Source organism: Cyprinodon variegatus, unplaced genomic scaffold (assembly GCF_000732505.1).
Source record: "Cyprinodon variegatus isolate N-32 unplaced genomic scaffold, C_variegatus-1.0 Scaffold72, whole genome shotgun sequence".
NCBI lineage: Eukaryota > Metazoa > Chordata > Actinopteri > Cyprinodontiformes > Cyprinodontidae > Cyprinodon > Cyprinodon variegatus.
The window spans coordinates 294,720-312,665 of NW_015150525.1; the positions used below are offsets into that span (position 1 = coordinate 294,720).

At 37.8% G+C, this 17,946-nt stretch overlaps 1 protein-coding gene across 2 annotated transcripts in view; it reads right to left on the reverse strand.

Moving 5' to 3' along the window:
- Nucleotides 1-17,946, reverse strand: part of ppfia4 (protein tyrosine phosphatase, receptor type, f polypeptide (PTPRF), interacting protein (liprin), alpha 4) — a 121,200-nt gene that overhangs the window by 18,577 nt on the left and 84,677 nt on the right. The window contains exons 2-17 of one of the 2 annotated variants that reach the window (XM_015372453.1): nt 17,139-17,240; nt 16,864-17,028; nt 14,407-14,481; nt 14,016-14,087; nt 12,873-13,094; nt 11,269-11,403; nt 10,032-10,166; nt 9,817-9,900; nt 8,948-9,079; nt 6,680-6,742; nt 5,626-5,717; nt 5,414-5,543; nt 4,775-4,971; nt 1,027-1,255; nt 911-946; nt 707-828 (exon numbers count right to left, since the gene is read on the reverse strand). In XM_015372453.1, the coding sequence (XP_015227939.1) occupies nt 707-828; nt 911-946; nt 1,027-1,255; nt 4,775-4,971; nt 5,414-5,543; nt 5,626-5,717; nt 6,680-6,742; nt 8,948-9,079; nt 9,817-9,900; nt 10,032-10,166; nt 11,269-11,403; nt 12,873-13,094; nt 14,016-14,087; nt 14,407-14,481; nt 16,864-17,028; nt 17,139-17,240 (1,991 nt within the window). The remainder of the gene's footprint in view (nt 1-706; nt 829-910; nt 947-1,026; nt 1,256-4,774; nt 4,972-5,413; nt 5,544-5,625; nt 5,718-6,679; nt 6,743-8,947; nt 9,080-9,816; nt 9,901-10,031; nt 10,167-11,268; nt 11,404-12,872; nt 13,095-14,015; nt 14,088-14,406; nt 14,482-16,863; nt 17,029-17,138; nt 17,241-17,946) is intronic. The other variant, XM_015372454.1, reaches the window with a different exon arrangement.

Below are 17,946 nucleotides of genomic sequence, written 5' to 3' on the forward strand. Positions count from 1 at the left end.
AGCCTGGATCCATATTTATTTCTGATTCTATTCATCTATTCAGCAGGTTGAGCCAAACATCCTCTAAATGTGCAGGCTCATCTTTGAGCACGCCATTTCACTTTTCTTTCACCAGTTCACCTCAGTTCTTCCAGCAGTCCACACTTTTTCTGCTCTCTTCTTCTCATCATCTTCTCCTTTTTTCCCATCGCCCGGCTTGCCACAGGTTTGCCTGCTTAGTGATGGTGGTGTTGGTCCAGTGGACTTTATTAAATCTAAAATCAACGCTGAGCAACCTAGCACCAACTCCATGAATCCCTCCGTCGACAGCCTTTATGGAAATGCTGTTTTAAATTTTCCAACAAGACTCGGCACCTGCCCTCACTTCAAACACCAGCCTTAATCATCATAGAAAAAATAGGTCAAGAGGAAAATAAAGATCCAGCTTAAAACAACAGAAAAACTTAAGTCCACTTGGCTGCCTCCATACAAAGTTTTTAAAGGATTAAATTACTAAGAGAAATACACTTTTTAATGATATTATATTATAATGTGATATAAAAATCCCATTAATCCTGATCCAATCCATCTTTTTACATGTGGACTATTAATTTGTTCAGTTTGATGTTGGCTGTTTGATGTTTTCCAGTATTAGTTGTCCACTATGATTGACGGGTGTCAATCATAGTGGACACCCGTGTTGACCTCCTGCTGCGTGTGTATTTACCCTCGCCCATCCTCCAGGCTGCCTGTGAACTGAGCAAAGTTGGTTTCCAGCCGTAAACTTCGAGGGGAGGACGGAGGGGATGTCTCGCACTTGATGGTCGCTTTGTCCACTTCCACAGGAGACTGAAAAAGTGAGGTAACCCAGCTCAGCTTGCTTATGAAAGACACTGAAAATACATAACTTTAGCTGCATTTGCAAACTTACAGCCACTTTCCTTCTGTGCTTCCTTAAGTCACTTGGCTAGTGGAAGGAAAACACATTGTCAGAAGATGTCTATGTGTATTGATGGCTGTGTTTCATAGTGTAAGTTTCCCTCTGACCAGAGTCATGATTCCTAGATGGTGGCTGGCATTGCGTCCATGATGCTTAGGCGTGGAGTGGCCGCTGTTGGGTGGGGAGGAGGATGATGCCAGGGACTGGGCGGTGGCGGAGGTGGGCAGAGCTCGCGGTCTCAGGGTCACGTTGAGGCCGTCCATGCTGCCGCTGTTCACACGGGACTCGATCTCCTCAGAGCGCAGCTCAGCGGATTCTCTCTCTACCTGGATCATCCTGTTTGCACAACACAAACACGCACACACACATACCGTTACTGAGCACCGATTTTTCTTGGTTTCAAATTTGAATGGTTCTTTTTGCCTTTATGTAAATTATTCATAAGAAAAATGTGCTGAGAGGGAAATGAGGGGGGATGCAGCAAAGGCCAGAAATCAAACCCCAGGTTTTTGATCAAGGGACCATCTCTTTTAGCAACCCCCCTAAAAAGTGAGTATTATTTGATAACATCGATCTGCTGCTGATACTGAATCTATACTCCTTCAACTCTTTTCTGTTTAACTTTAATGTATTCTATTGGAGTTTTATGGGCTAGAGCAGGGGTTTGCAACCTGTGGCTGTGGTACTGTACAACAAGTGGCTCTTTGGACCTTCCTAAGTGGCTCTTAATGACTTTGCCTCAAAATGATACAGAGTAATTAGTGTTTTTAATATATATATTTTTTTTAAATACTGTAGTTTTTAAACAGTTTTACAAAATGTTTTTCATTGTTAACTGCTCTGAATTTCTGCAGGAAACTGACCCTAAAGTACGGTGGCTGAGAAGTGCAAAACACATTTACAATTCAAAAACACATAAACAAATAAAAAACAAAATAACATTTGAAGAAACAAAATTATATTTTATGAAACAAATGTATTTTTGAAAAAAAAGTTAAAATTTTTAAAAACAAATTTACATTTTAGCAAACAATTTTACATTTTAGGAAACAAATTCACATTTTAAATAAGTTATATTTTATGTGAGAGAAAGTTTCATTTTAGAGAAAAAAAATACATTATAGGGAAATAAATTTACATCTAAAAAAAAATTGACCGTTTGGAAACACTTGTACAAGTGCAAAGACAAAACTGCAAGCGGCAAAACACAGTTACATAGCCAAAAACAAATAAACAAAAGACGGCTACACGGAAAGGGAATGTCCCAGTGGCCGAATGTGACGTCACAATTACCCTGACTTGTAGTACAAACAGCTCAATCTGTAGTCCTCCTGCTTCACGTGAAAAGTCAGCGGCGTCTTTCCGAACTGTCATTTTTTTTTAGATGTAAATTTGTTTCCCTATAATGTATTTTTTTTCTCTAAAATGAAACTTTCTCTCACCTCACCTAAAATCTAACTTATTTAAAATGTGAATTTGTTTCCTAAAATGTAAATTTTTTTGCTAAAATGTAAATTTGTTTTTAAAAATTTTAACTTTTTTTTTCAAAAATACATTTGTTTCAAAAATATAATTTTGTTTCTTCAAATGTTATTTTGTTTTTAATTTGTTAATGTGTTTTTGAATTGTAAATGTGTTTTGCACTTCTCAGCCACCGTACTAAAGGGACCAGTGGTACTGTAGCTACAGCATTTAGGAGGGATGCACCAATTGCAGATTTCTGCCTGGCTTTATTTTCACAAAAAATATAGTCAGATTAGTCCTGTTTCTCTGACTGTGACTTGCTGGATGTGCTCTCTTCATCCTCTGACATAGGAGCTGGCTCAGAGCTTGTCTGCCTGGCTGTGTGTTTCCTGGACCGGGCCGCCTTTTACAGCTGCTTTTTGTATCTCTGCTTCTGTCTCCTTTAATCCCAGTCGGCCTCAGCAGATGAACGCTCACACTGAGCCTGGTTCTGCTGGAGATTTCTTTTTCTGTTAAAAGGGAGTTTTTCCTCTCCACTGTCGCTACAAGCATGCTTAGTGTGAGGGATGAAATTAACTGGTTTTCCTTAGATAGAAAACTTTGAATCAATTTGACTGCATTTTGTGGTGAACTGTAAAGTGCCTTGAGGTGACGTGTTGTGAATTGGCGCTATATAAATAAACTGAATTGAAAACTTCGAACCAGTCTGACTGTATGATATGATTGAATTTTCTCGGTAAAGAGCCTTAAGATGACATGTTTTTTTTTTTATTTGTGCTATATGAATAACTGAATTGAAAAAGAGGTGTTTCACTCTTATTTTATTCAAAAGGAATTAACAATAATAAACAAGATGTTTTATCAGCAAAAGTTAATACTTTCAGATATGAAAAGTTCAGAGTACTGTGAGTAGCCGTTTTTCAGGCCTTTATACAGATTTCTAGTTGAGAGCAGTTTGACATCAAAGTATTGGCTCATCCCTGTGTTTTAGTTTCATTTCTCTTGTCATTAGATCGGACAAAATGTCCTTTGTTAAACCACTCTACAAAAATATCAATGTCCCATTAAAAATGTTATCCCTTTTGTTTGCCCCCCAGTGTTGTTTAAACATAAAAATAAATAAAAATGGTTCTTTAAAAAATGAAAAGATATTTATCAACACAAGGATATCCTAACATTCATATGACATTTCTGGACTGAGGGCAAAAATTGCCCTTGATGATAAAGGTTGAAGATTGCTGGGATGAACTAACTGGAAATAGGAAATAATTTTGAGGTGGTAGGAAAATAACACATTTTTAAGGAATGGGATTATAAAAAAAAGTTTCAGAAAATGTATTCAAATAACAGCTCTACAATAAATACAGAACAGCAAGGTGTCAAATTTGAAAGTAAATATAATCCAACATAATAGAGTTCTTATTTGTGGGGGTGGACTGAGGAGGGAACAGTACGTAATGATGGGTGCATGTTTTAATGAATAGAAGATAAACTTGAACAAGGAGGGAAACCAGTCTGAGAGCAATAGGGAATATAAATTAGAACATTGTTTCCTTGTTTAAAGAAGATAAAGTAAGACAATCTAAATTAGATTTGATTGTGTATAATTACGTCAAAACAACCCAATAAAGTTATTTCAAAATATATAATATCTGTTTATCTTATTTTAGGGAAAAATAATCAATACATTGCCAGATCATCCTATTTATCTGGTCCAAATAAGGTAAAATACACTTAGTTTTAGGAATATTTAACTATTTTTAGATTAGTTATGTAGAGTAAATAGAGGAGAAGACAATAAGTAAACAGAAAAACCACTGAGTTAAAACAACAAAGATGAACAGAAGAAACTTGAGTGCACTTAACAGAGGCATTGGCAATTTGGCAGATGTTATTTGTGACAAAACAAGTATGTAACTACTGTAAAAATGCTCAGAGACATGTTTTGATTACAGAACAAGTCCATGGAGGAGCTCCACCAATTCACAGCTTAGGTGTGAAAACCTGTCAGAAGGTTAATTATCGAACCTGTACTTTAGAAATCTGGCCCTCATTGAGCAGTGAAAAAAAAAAAGAAAGAAAGTATAAAAAGCAAATCCTCATATCCACTGTTGCAGTTTGTGACAAGCAGCAAGGGAGACAGCAAAGATTTAGATATTATGATTATAAGAAAAAGATAACTGTCAATAAACATGTATACATGGGTGTCTAAATGTAAGCCAATATATGTAATTAATACCTGTAAACTTCTGATTCCCTTTTCTCCCATTTTCCTCTCTGCAAGCTTTTACTTTATTGGACTCCTTTGCAACAGCAGCTCTTATATATTTTTTGCATTGTAACATTTTCTCCACTTGCATTATATTGAGTTAACAGCCTAATTCTTCCCACCTTATCTCCTCATTGATGGCATCAAGCTGCTCCTGCAGCATGAGAGCAAGAGTCTGAGCGTCTGATTGGCCGCTAGGTGAGAGCAGCGTCGAGCTCACGTCGTCGTCCATGTCCGACTCTGCCTCGATGTCACTGCCGAGGAGGTGGCTGATGCTCCCGCGTAGAGACGGGTAATCCTGCTCAAACATGGCACACACCTAACACATGCGTGGGTGAAGATAAGCGTGGACAAAGCAAATCAAGATTAATGAGATGTGTGGCGGGAAGAAAAAAACGCCTCAAGAATTAATTTCATGGATTTAATTAAGAGTACAAGCACACATCTAAAAGTGCAATCTGTCTTTTGTGGAGCTGTTGAACTGGTTACGAGAAGAGATGGATGAACAAGGAACTTACATCACACATCATGTCCAGCAGCAGGTGAGAGAGAGAGACAGGAAGTTAGTAGAAAGCAGGAAGTTAGGCATGGATAGACGGAGCCAAGCACTGACACTTACTGGCAAAGCAGACATGAACCCAAATTAGGCACTGGCAAAAGCTAAATGTGGTTAGAGGAGTCGTTAAAGTGGGATCCTGTCTGTGTGTTCTCATTAGTATGTATGCATGGGAACTGGAAGAGTTTTAGGAAACAAGGGTCACCTTGTTTGGATCGTCTCGTAGAGCCGACAGTCGGCCCTTCTGCGCCCGCCGGATCACAGTTGTGCTGTAGTGGCCGTCCTGACCCTCCACCACAGAGAAGCGGAGGTCGCTGGCGCTTCCCAAGTGAGACCTGCGACCATCACATGAGACACAGACTGTCCATGTAAAAGGCAGCGGGAAGTAAAAGCCTGTATGAGGATGATTACGGGTACCGAGGATGAGTTCCATCTCCAAACGCTCCACTGCGGCGTTTCAGATGGTCAATCTCGTTTCTCAGCTTGTCAATCTCTCCAATCAGCCGTTCCTATAGAAGGAAGCGCCATCTTAAAAAAAAAACCCCAAAACAAACCAAAACCCACGATCTGGAAGACAACAGTTACTGAAACTATTGCAGCGTTTGTTATCTCTGTTCCAGTAGACTATGAGAGAAGCTAAAAAATCTCAGTGAGCAAGAAAACTAAACTTTCTAATGTTAGATAAAATATTTCTTAGAGTTATAAATGAGACATTTTTCGAATAACCTTGCCCTGGAAAGGTTTTCAGAATAATCAAGGTTAAATATAAAATTCTATTCCATTTCTAAAATGGTTTTATTAGATAGAAAAAAAACAAAGTAACATGTAAAGGTGGAAGAAAGAAAAGGACAAAAAAGAAGTTTAAAAAAAAATCTAAACTCTTAAAGGAACACCATCTTCTAAGTTCTGTACATCCTTCATGACTCAAGACAAAACTCTCTAAATAATTAAATTGAAAAAAAAAATTCCATACACTTCATAACTCTGAAATTATCATATGTCACAGTAAAATGTATTGATGTAACTTGAAAAAAATCAACAATAAAGACTGATGTATGCACATAAAAAAGCTGTGTCATTTAACATTAGTTTATTCATATGTATAAACAGTTACTATTATCACATTTTTGTTCTTAAAATAGGTAAATTTTTCTTCAGCTGAGCAGGAAATTGAAACCCTTTGCCGAGATAGTTTAAAACAAAAATCTGCAGTCTCTTATTTCAGGTGTATAATATATAATTATCTTACTTCTAGGGTAAAAATGCTCATTCCGTTGCCAGATCATCTTATTTTCCTACTCAAATTAAGGGTAAATAAACTTATTTTAAGACATTTTTTACTAATTTTCAGAAATCTTTTGCATATTTAAGGTGAATTAATTCCCCTGTTTTAGAGCACAGTTTGATACATTTGAGTTGTAAGACCAGAAATTATTCTTCTATTATTGATGATTTGGTGCCGTTTACTGACCCTGGTGTGGTGGAACTCCTCCAGCTGTTTCTGGCAGTTCTCTAGGTCCTGAATGAGAGCATTCTGGAAAGACGAAGTACAAATCACTTTATAACGATGTCAAATAGTTAGAATATTGGTGCATCAAAAATTAGTGCTGTGTAACGTTTAACAACTATGGGGCGCTAGACCCATAGCTTCCAAATTTAGCTCCCCAGAAACCAACTATAAAATTTAACAGCTTCCCTTTGTGTTCTGGTTCTGACAGCAGAACACTTTGGACCAACAGCCTGAGAAGTCATGGCATCACTGGTAAAATGTAGAGATTATTCACCCCCGAGGCTGCAGTGAAGCGGCGCTCTGAGTCACATGATCCAACCCTCTTGAGCTACATAGGCAAGTTTTTTAAAGGGCAGCCTGAATGAAGCAACTATTAAATTAAGAGAAACAGGAAGAAACGTTTCCAGCTCATGAGAACCCAGGATGTTGTACCTCAGGAGAACCAACTAATATATAGCAATAGAATAAAAATATTTGGTAGTGCAGACATGTATTTTGGCAATGTTAAAGTTTTCACTGTGACTAACTGGAGCACTCCTTTTTAACATAAAACTGTCTTAGAGCTTATCTGGTTAATAGTTTCTTTCCTAGACAGAGGCCCTTGTAGAGCTAGTTTACTGTTACACTTGCTAACATAGAAAATGTTTATAGATCAGTGCTTTTATGTTCCTTTTTTATGTCTGCATGGCTGCTCACACCGAGCCTGGCTCTGCAGGAGGTTTCTTCCTGTTAAAAATAGTTTTTCCTCTCCATTGTTGCTGCATGCTTTCTTGGTGTGAGGAATTGCTGTAGAGTCAATGACTCAGTCAAATGACAGAATGCAATCAGCTGGTTTTCCTTAGACAGAAACCTTTAACCAATCTTTAACCTTTAACCAATCTGTTCATATGATCTGATTGATCACTAGCAAGAGAACTTGGACCACTACGTCTGTTACTGTCTGCTACTGTCTGTTACTACTGTCTGCTCTGGTGGCATTGTATAGGCAGGGAGGGGCTAAGGTCAGAGTAGCAGCTAGCCACATGGGCGTGCATGCACGGCTTGTAAACAAGAGACTGGAGAACAGTACAGATGGTATTTGACACCAACACCATTATCCATCCAAAAAAGTTATCTTCCTTCTTCCCATTACTGTTCTATTTCTTCCTAGTTAAAATATGAATTACTACATATTGCTCATTTAAGTTTAACTGCTTATTTTATTTTATAATAGAGTTCAAAGGTAGAACCAAAACATAATTTTTTATTTCAAAAATATCCCCCTAAATGGGTAAAATTCATACCCAGTGCCAGGGGGAGATTTACCATTAGGGCAATACTAGGCAGTTGCCTAGGGCCTCAAGTTCCTGGGGGCCCCATGCAACTCTGTTTACATGTGTGGTTAATACAAGTGTTCCTTATTTTTGTACATTAAATATGTTTTTGATAAAAACTCCTTTCGCTAAAATTCCATCAGAACACTTATAGTATTAAGTGTGTCTCAGGCCCCTCCCCCTTCAGTGTCCACCATATTGGATCAGTCCATTTATGCCCCCCTCAGTGTCCACCATATTGGATCAGTCCATTTGCTGCACATGTTCAGAAAGGTCCAAACAGACAGCAGCAAACCATTTGAAAACAAAACGGAGCAGTTTTGGCAACTTAGCACATTTGTCACTAGATTTAGTGACTTTTCAGACCCCTCTAGCACTTTGATTTCTAAAAAGCTCCTAGCGCCAAATCTAGAGACTTTTTTCTGCTACTGGAGACTTTGGAGACAACATCTAAAAGCAGCGAACTCTGCTCTCAAGAGCGAGTAGATTGGTATCCCCGCCTCCTGCTCTCCTCTATCTTGTCTGCTGTCATGATTCATGCAGCTATTATTTAATACAAATGAAAAGTGGAGAACAGAGAAGCAGATCAGGGCTTGGAAAAAATCTTTCATTCCTTTTGAGACAGCATGAAAATTCAGCTGGATACAAAACATAGAGAGGAAAACAACAAGAAAAAGGACAAGAAGAGAGGGACAAAATGTAGAACAAATAATATATGCCTATTCTAATACATTTTTTGAATCTCTATAATGGGTCTGTTTTATGTTTTGACTTCTCAATTCAGAGGGTCCCCTGCCTGTTTTTTTACTTAGGGCCTCACATTTCCTAAATCCACCCCTGCCCAGTGCATACAGCGCCTGCTTTTTGACTTTATTAATCTTATGAACTTAAAAAAGCTGCCGCATAGATGCATCACCTTGTCCTCCAGGGCGGCCATGCGCTCCTTCAGATGGAGCTGCAAACGTTCATTGGACTCCGTCAGCAGACGGTCCACGGTATCAGACAAACGCTTGTTGTGCTCCTCGTTCATCTTCTCCCTCTGACGAGCCTGACGAGCAAGACAGGGAGAACCGAAGGGAAAAATACAAATCTTTGTCACATTTGTCTCATGATGCAGACTCTATGTGGGCGTATTCATGTAGCTAATTAAGCATTTCTACATGGATTAAAGGGATAAAGCAAGAATTGAGCTCTAGATCACCAGCTGCCAGATATAGGTCTTCTTGGCCAGCCAGGATGATTTAATTACCATCATTAACTTGATGATGAAAAACGGTTAAACAGCTCCTATTAAATGGGAAACACTGTGCTTAATATGTTTTCTACAGTAATTGTATTAAAGAACATTTATCACAGGCACATAAGCACACATCTGCACAATCAAAGAGCTCTTTCTACTAAATATAGTCATGAGATCGCAGAGAGAGAGAAAGGGGCAGAGAAATTAGCTGGGACTGAATTATTCAGAGTCTAAAGATAGCATCCAATCAGTCCTGAAGCGGGGGAGGGCATAGAGATTTGTACAATTTGGTTTGAATTCATGCAACAATGCACTGGGGAAAATGACAAACTCTTGTTGAGGGTGTGAGCGTACGTGTATGCATGAGTGAGCACACAGCCAAAAGTCAGGGCGTCCGACCAGCATGGAGCGTCGGCCCAATCATATTGGCATCATTAGGAGAGGTCAAAGTAACGCTGCCGGGGTGATGCACGCAAACACACACACACAGTCATGGACACACACACACTTACGGCTGAAACACAAACACAAACAGACACACATACTCTGGCAAGCTCTTGGTTTTTCTCCTCCAGTTGGGACTCCAGCTGTCGAAGCCTCTCCTCCACATTTCCATGCCGCTCCTCAGCCTGCAGGGGGAGACATGTTCATACACTGTGGTTATATATACTTCTCTAGAAGGCAGGTTTTACATGCTGACATGCATCCTTTTTCTAAATGACTGTGATAGAATCAAACTTTGGAAAAGTTGATCCAATACCTTGGTTAGTGCTGCAACTCTCTGAGCCAGTTCAGCTTCGACCTCTGGCAGAGTCTCAGCCTTCCTCATGGTCTGAGCCAAACGCTGCTCTGCCATCTCCAGCATCTCTTGCAGCTGACGCACCTTCTCCTCACTCTGACACAACCCAACATTTCCAGATGAAAACAGAGGGGCATTAATACAACAGAATGAGGAGTTTAACTGCTGTAGCTTAGCCTGGAAATATCCAGACAACATGGAGGGCCTCGCCTGATGCTGCACTGGGTTATACGAATATTACTTCTAACTCCTGGGCTTTTCATTTCTTAATGATTCAAACTAATAGATCAAAATTAAATGGGGAAAAGTAGCATTGTTTTAAATTTCTTAGAAATTAAAATATTAAATTTACATTAATCTCCACCAGTAAACATAATCATTAAAACCACCTTTCTGCTGCTCTTTCTGCAGCAAGTCTGTCTTTATATGCTTTCCTGATTTGAAAAGAAAAATCTGCATGTGTGGAAATGTATTTTCAATTCTTGCCACATATTCTCAAAGGTATTCAGGTCTGAAATTTGACTGCACCTTCCCAACATGAGAAAGTGTATAGCCAAACACTTCATGTTTCTTAGATGAGTGTCTGCTGCAGACAGCCTGAATCAAATAGTAGGTTATATACTGGGTTGTGCAGAAATTTACTGCATGCTGAGGATATAATTCAGCTTTTTTTTTTAAATTTTTATCAGCATTGCAGCAGGTATCCAGTTAAATGTTGCGGGGCTACCTCACGTCTGGTTTGTTTTGGGTTATTGTCCCGCTGGAAGGTGAAAATGCCTAACAGTTGCATTTTTCTTCATCCACTTTCCCCTCAAGTTTGAACTGGTTTCCTGTCCCTGCTAATGGAAAATATCCCCACAGCATGATGCTACCTCTGTCATATTTTACTGAGAGGATGGGGTATTGATGGTGATGGTGATTGATGTTTTACATTACAATTTTTTTTTTTGCTGTAAACATCTTCAAAACATTATCTCTGGATTGCATTGTTGCTGGAATGTAATTAGTTAAAATTGATTTTACTAAGCGGTACTAAGCATAAATGCAACATTTTTTCTATATGTACTTAACATATCACATAAAATCCCCTAAATGTACATCAAAGTTTGCAGTTAAAAGATAAGATAATAAATGTTTTACAAAGTTATTTGAAAGTAGAGCTTTATCTAGTTAAATTGTGATGCAGCAGGAGGGTCACCTGTCTGTGCAGCGAATCTTTGGTGGCCAGTTCATTCTCCAGTTTGTCATTGAGGTCGTGGATGTGGGTGGTCTCTCGCTGGGCAGCCAGGTAGCGTTTCTCCAAAGTTGTGATTCTTTCCTCCAAATCCTCTCTCTTAACAAGCACAAATAACAGAAAAATATAAATAATAAGAAGTAATTCATCAAAGAATAAATTATTCATGATATATTTATTAGACATCAGTAAGATAGACTTTTAAATTATGGTTAACCTGAAATTAAAATTTTTTTTTTTTCTTTTTATAGCTATTGTTTAGTGCTTTCTTCATTGCCTTAAATTACCATTATTTTGAATTACATCAAATAATTAAGTAAACATTACAACAGCTATATCAAAAACACCAAATAAGACAAAAATAAAGCAAAGAATTTTTAATCTGTTCTGTCATCCTTCTAATTCTCATACACAGCTGTAGTCTTTCAGCAGATGGATTGTTAAAGCCTTCATCCTCCAAACCTTCACAATCAAATTTTAGAAAAAAAAAAAACAAACTTCTAAACCTCAAAAATCTACTTTATTTGTCTCGAAATAATTTTATAATAAACAGGACCTATAGGGACCAAAACAGTGATGTTTGTAAATATTTCTTTCTGTTAATAAATAAATACAGCAAATTACATAATGATTCATGGTTTCAAAAAAGTGAAAACCTGCTACTTTTTTTGCAATGTGCTAAGATCTGTTAAAGTCATTGACTGTAATACCAAAACAACCCTAATATAGTCTCATTCAGGATTTAATTGGAATTACATGTATGTTCAAATACTTTTACAAACAGGTCACATAAAAATAATAATAATAAACAAATAAAGACATTATTTTCTAACGCTAAATAATAAGAGGGAGCATTTTGTGAAAAAAAAAAAAAAACCCTGGTAAAGGAGTATAGAAATCTTTACAGTTAACTTATCTTTGAATGCATGTTTTTTTTTATGCCATTACTTTTTGTTTTCTGATATGCATCATATCACAAATGTTTTCATTACTGGCCTCTCAACAAGAAACAGCAGCAGAGAGGCGTCTTGCTGTGACCTTAAGAACCATCTACCATATATATACCAACTGATTATCTGGGAGGGATGCCCGGAAACTTTGTTTTTTCTCCCACAGTCGCAAAGTTAAGTGTGTGGAGAACTTTGACTCAGAGTTTTACTCTGATGAAACTAGAGTTGATATTTTATGGGACAATATAACCCAATTTGGTAGGCTTAACAAAAAAATGAATAATAATAATATAAGGAAAGCACCTTATGCATACCATTAGGTATGGTAAAAGATCTGTGATGCTGTGGGCAGTAATTCTTGAAGGCCATAGATCCTGGATTAAATTGGAGATTTGAAATACAGCATGCTGTGGATTCTGCCAGTAAACCAGAAATGGGCTTTTATTTCATAATCGTTTCTTATCTGATGAAATATTTAACTCTACAAACAAATGTCCCTCGAATAAAAGGTCAGATTTCTCTGTGAGTTTTGACTTTTCACGCATCTTTGCAAAGGTGCCGACAAATCTGTCAGTTTCTGTACATCTGCCTCCCGATTCTCTCATCATTCAATCTCACCTCCCTCTGCTCCCTCTGTTGTTTGATTGACAGCTCCTCGCTACGGCTCAGTTCTCGACGGGCATTGGCTAGCTCCGCCTCAAGCTCCGCCATACGGGCGTTTAGAGAAGATGCATGCTCTCGACTCTGAGCCAGCTCCTTATTGGTCCGATCCAGTAGCTCCTGAAGCTCAGACACCCGGCCGCCGTCATCGTGGGCGTCTATAGAGCCGTTTGGAAGTCTCTGCAAAGGGAGACACATAAAAAAATGAAGAGGCGCCCATCTGCCCATTCCTGCATGAATGATACCACAGGGCTGAGTCATAGAGGTGGATTTGAGCAACTCACATTTAAAAAAAGTGTGGAGATGTTCGCATTTAGACTAAAATTAAGAGAGGTAAGGCTCTCATGATGTTTGTTTAGATGTTGTTTCTCTATTCTCTACACAGCTGAAAGTGCTGTTATTTCCAGAATCTTAATTAAACAAACCTTTAGGGACACATTCTGACAGGAACACAGTGGGCAGCAGCAAAGCTATTCTAAGGCCCCCCTCTGTTTCCAAATGTTCCCATTTAGCTTTCTAATGAATACCTTTCAAAAGCACATATACATAGACACTAATACTGAGTAATAGAACACACCTGGTGAGCTGTGCAGCTGAATATAATTAATAATTATCAGCATAACTCAGATTACTTAAACTCAGTCCCAGTGGCTGCAGCAAATATCATTTCCTATAATTCCCTGTGATATTACATAAGTATATGAGTAAATATGACTTTAATCGAAGCCATGGAATGTATATAAGCATCTCCAGATGAGATTGGAGTCCAAAAAATAATACATTACTTCATACATGCAGCTGAGAGCCACAATAAACATCTTAACCAAATGCTGAGGGCAGACCTGATGGGCAGAAAAAAAAATCCTATATAACTATATTTATAAATGACTTACATCAATATTTATGTATAAAATATGTCTTTCGAAAAGATTTAAGGTTCTTATTAAAAAATTAAACAGTAAAATAAACCCATGTATAAGTTGGTAAAAAGGCCAAATCACTTGGTAATCAAAAAGATGCATTTAGTTTAGATATGAATTAGTGGGAAACTAATGCCTAAGGCTAAGAGACTGCAGGGTGCAGCACAATAACCCAAAAGACCTTCCATGTAGGCTTGGATCCATCTGTTCGCTCTCCTGAATCACCATCCTTCCTCTGCCTTGCTGCGTTTAACTGCAAAGGAGATAAAATGTGGGGAAAAAATAACAAATCAAAACTTTGTTTTTTCTGAAAAAAAACAAAGCACTGCTCAAGGACACAAACCACTGTCTTAAAACCCATCAAATATGAACCATACTCTGGAGAAAGGAGACTTCCTCTTTGGTTAAAGTAAATTCCGTTTTTCTTAGCAAATGTTAACTTTATTTCTCATTAACTTCCTACTAGGACAACACTGTAACTGAGTCTGTCAAAAAAAAAAATAAAATCCTCTGCCTTTGGTAAGTGTGAATGCAAATGATCTCAGACTTTAAATCCTGCGAAGTGTTTTTACCTCCTGGGTGGTAGATGCTAGTTGCCCCTCCAGGGTTGCCACCCTCTCTAGAGCCACCCGCAGCCTCTCTCGTACCTGATAAATACACCGAAACAACACAGAATAAAGGTCAATATTGGTGGTTTGCAAAATTATTTATCCTTTTTGAGATTTTATATAAAATGCCAATGATAATTTCAAATATATCTTCTATTTTTTATATATATATATTTTTTACAGTGTCCTGTCTGGCAATGTGGCAAAAAGAATACTTGTCTTGATGCCAAAAAGAGCCCAACAGATTTTACACATTTTCCACTTTCACAAGTGGAGCAGTGCAGCTATCGTCTTAGTGTTTTGGTTGATTTTCAAAAATATCTTCAAATAAAAAAAAAAAAAAACATAAGTAGGACACACATTTTTTGCCACTCTTACTATGAGGCCCACAAATAAGGAGCAGTAGGATAATTGTCTTAAGAAATCATTTAAATTGAGTCAACCTGTTTGTTATTTGACCTTTGTACACATGCAGATACATGAAGCTTTCAGAGTACTCTACAATATTCCACGACAAGAAACCAGCAAAGAAGGTTATTTTGGTTAAATAAGAGCAAAAAATAATATTGTTTTCCCATATGTTAAATTTTGTGGCAGAAATACAACCCCACGAAAAAACAAAATCGATTTGTTAAAAAATGGTGGTGGGTAGACTGCAAAAATCTAAATCTAGATAAGTCATTTTTTCTTGTTCTTGAAGTGAGGAGGTCATTTTGCTAAGGAACAAGACAATTTAGATTTAAAATAAGAAAAATTACAATGCACAAGAAATTACAATTTCAAGTGCATGTTATCTAATTATCTTATTTTAAGAGTAAAAATACTCATTCCATTGTCAAATTATCTCATTTACCTATTAAAACCAAGGGTAAATACACTTAATTTAAGACATTTTTTTCTACTTATTTCCAGATCGTTTTCTATTCAGTAGTTCCATGGAAGCTTCTTACTGTTCAAAAGAAAATGGATGGATATAAACACAGAGAAATGGAGAAAAACCCGTTAAAGTCTGAAAAACACTTTGGAAAAGGGTAGGTTCACCTTTGAGCAAAAAAACAAGAGAGAACATACAGCCAACAATGGAGCGCTCTATTTAAAACATATTCATGTCAGGCTTTCCACTACGGTAATTGATTGTAGGGTGCCGATATAGCAAAAAGCTACCCCCCCTTCTGAATGTATAAAAGAATATGTTAAACAATGCAACAATGCAAAGTATATAACATGACATTATATACATTTATTTATTTAATATTTATTATAATAATAATCCAACTTTCTAATTAATTTAAAGATCATGGATTGTTAAAATTTACTTTATTTTGAAAAACCAAAATTTCTCCTGTCTGCCTTCCATTAAAGCTGGCTGGCATTTGAAGCTAACTGGTTGCTACGGTGCGTACCCCTGCTCCTAATAGTGAGGTCCTATGTTGCCAGCTTAGTGACTTTATTGCTATGTTTGCAGACTTTTCAGACTCCCCTAGAAATTTATTTCTTTTTTAAAGTAGGTTTTAGTGTATTTAATTACTTTCTGTGAAAGCAGCAGTCCTTCTACCATTAATGTCTCATGACAGCAGAAAGCTGCTTTAAGTCTTTCCCCATTTCCCTAAGCAGTGTCTCACAGGAACAGGCAACTGTGGCAGGCCGTTTTGACATTTATCAGAAGCACTGTTCTCTCTATTGTTCCATTTGTTGATCTCTAAAATAAGATTCTTCCAAGTCAAATATACATTCCTACTAGCCAGAACTCTGAAATATATATTCAGTCAAGCTAATAAATGTCAAAACGGCCTGCCATAGGGAGCTGCCTCCTTCCAAATGCTCCACTTGCAGTCTGAGCAAACGAAGACCTTCTCCGTTACGTATACCACATCTGGAAAGATACAAATGGATTAGAAAAGCAGGATTTAAATATCACGTTGGTCATACTTTGGTCACTTTTTTTTCTTACGTAAATAACTAAAAAATAATGACCTGATTACCATTTGGTTGGTAATGTGCCTCTGATTACTGCCTTTTTTGTAAAATTAGATATGTGCAGTACAGTTTCAGGCAATGGAAAAAAATATATAAAAAGCGAGGTTAAGGTATGTTGCACTTCAGCGACATTTTAACAACCGTGATGTGATTAATGAGTATAGTTTTGGGTTAGATGCATATGCTGCTACTGGCGTCTATGGGATTTTCTCTTTTTTATGTGCACAGCTTTTACTGTGACAGTGCAGTAGTAATGAGGTTCGTTAATAACATAACAGCCAGAATATCGACTAGTTTAGAGTTAATCAGTGGGTGGGGGCAGTCATACTTTTTGAGAAGAAGCATGGCATCTTAAAGCCATCAATGACGATAATCCCAAGAAACGGAGCTACTTAATTAGGCCTTTAGCCTCTGATCAGAGTCAAAGCATGCCTGTTGGCCCACCTTTTCATCCAGGGCCTTGTGGTGTTCAAACAGAGACTTCAGAGCTTTCAGGACCTCCACCTCGCTGGAGACTCCAGATGGCGGTGGCGCCTGTCTCTTCACCACTGTCATCCTGAGGCTGCGTTCATGACGAGACACCAGACACTCCAGGTGCTCCAACAGCAGCTACGGCACCGTAAACATACACAAAAACATTCCTTTCAAACCTTTTTGATCAGCATGACACAAATACATACTTTGCCCACACATTTGCTTGGGGACAGACATCCACATACCCTGGTGTTGTTCCTTTCAGCTTTTAGCTCCGATATTTCCTCCTCTTTCTCCAGCAGCTGCTCCCGGCATATGTTCAGCTCCTTGGTCAGAGTGGCAAACTCCTACACAGCAAACAGACAGGACACCCACACGAGGGTTAATACAGTAACCCTGATGAACACAGTGGGCACTGCTTTATTCAGACTGAGTCACATGTGGAAAAGCAGTCCAGCAGGAGTAGTAGACTAACTGTGTGAGGAGTAGTTATTGAGCAGCTGACGTTTGGGTGGATATTCATCTTGGAAAGACCAGACTGTTCTCAGGAAGAAGATCTGCTTTTATTTTTTCAATCCAGTTGCCAATAAAATGTGCTATACTTAACAAGGATAGTTTTAAAATATGATCCTGCAGCATTAGGTCTGCTTAAACATGTTAGGAAAATATCTATTGAGCCCTCAGGTTAGAAAACAACCATACGCACCAGCATCTTTAACCAGAGTAAATGTGGCATTCACTATGTGGGAAGTGATGGTCTCAGGGTAAAATACAAGTTTAAAATCTTTAGTGAATGGTTTTTAGTTTTTATGTCAAAATGTGAGGATATTGAAACGGATTTGTAAAATCAGAACCATAGACCCCAGAGGAAGGTAGTTCATCCCACAACCAGAGCATAACAGTTCAGTTCAATAGCTTTTATTTGTCCCAGTATGGGCAATTTTTGTGCAGTAGTAGTACACCTTTCACACACATGTTCACATTTTAAAAATAAAAGAAACACAAGAGACACATAAAATATTTTAAAAAGATAAAAGTAAGGTGGATAAAAGA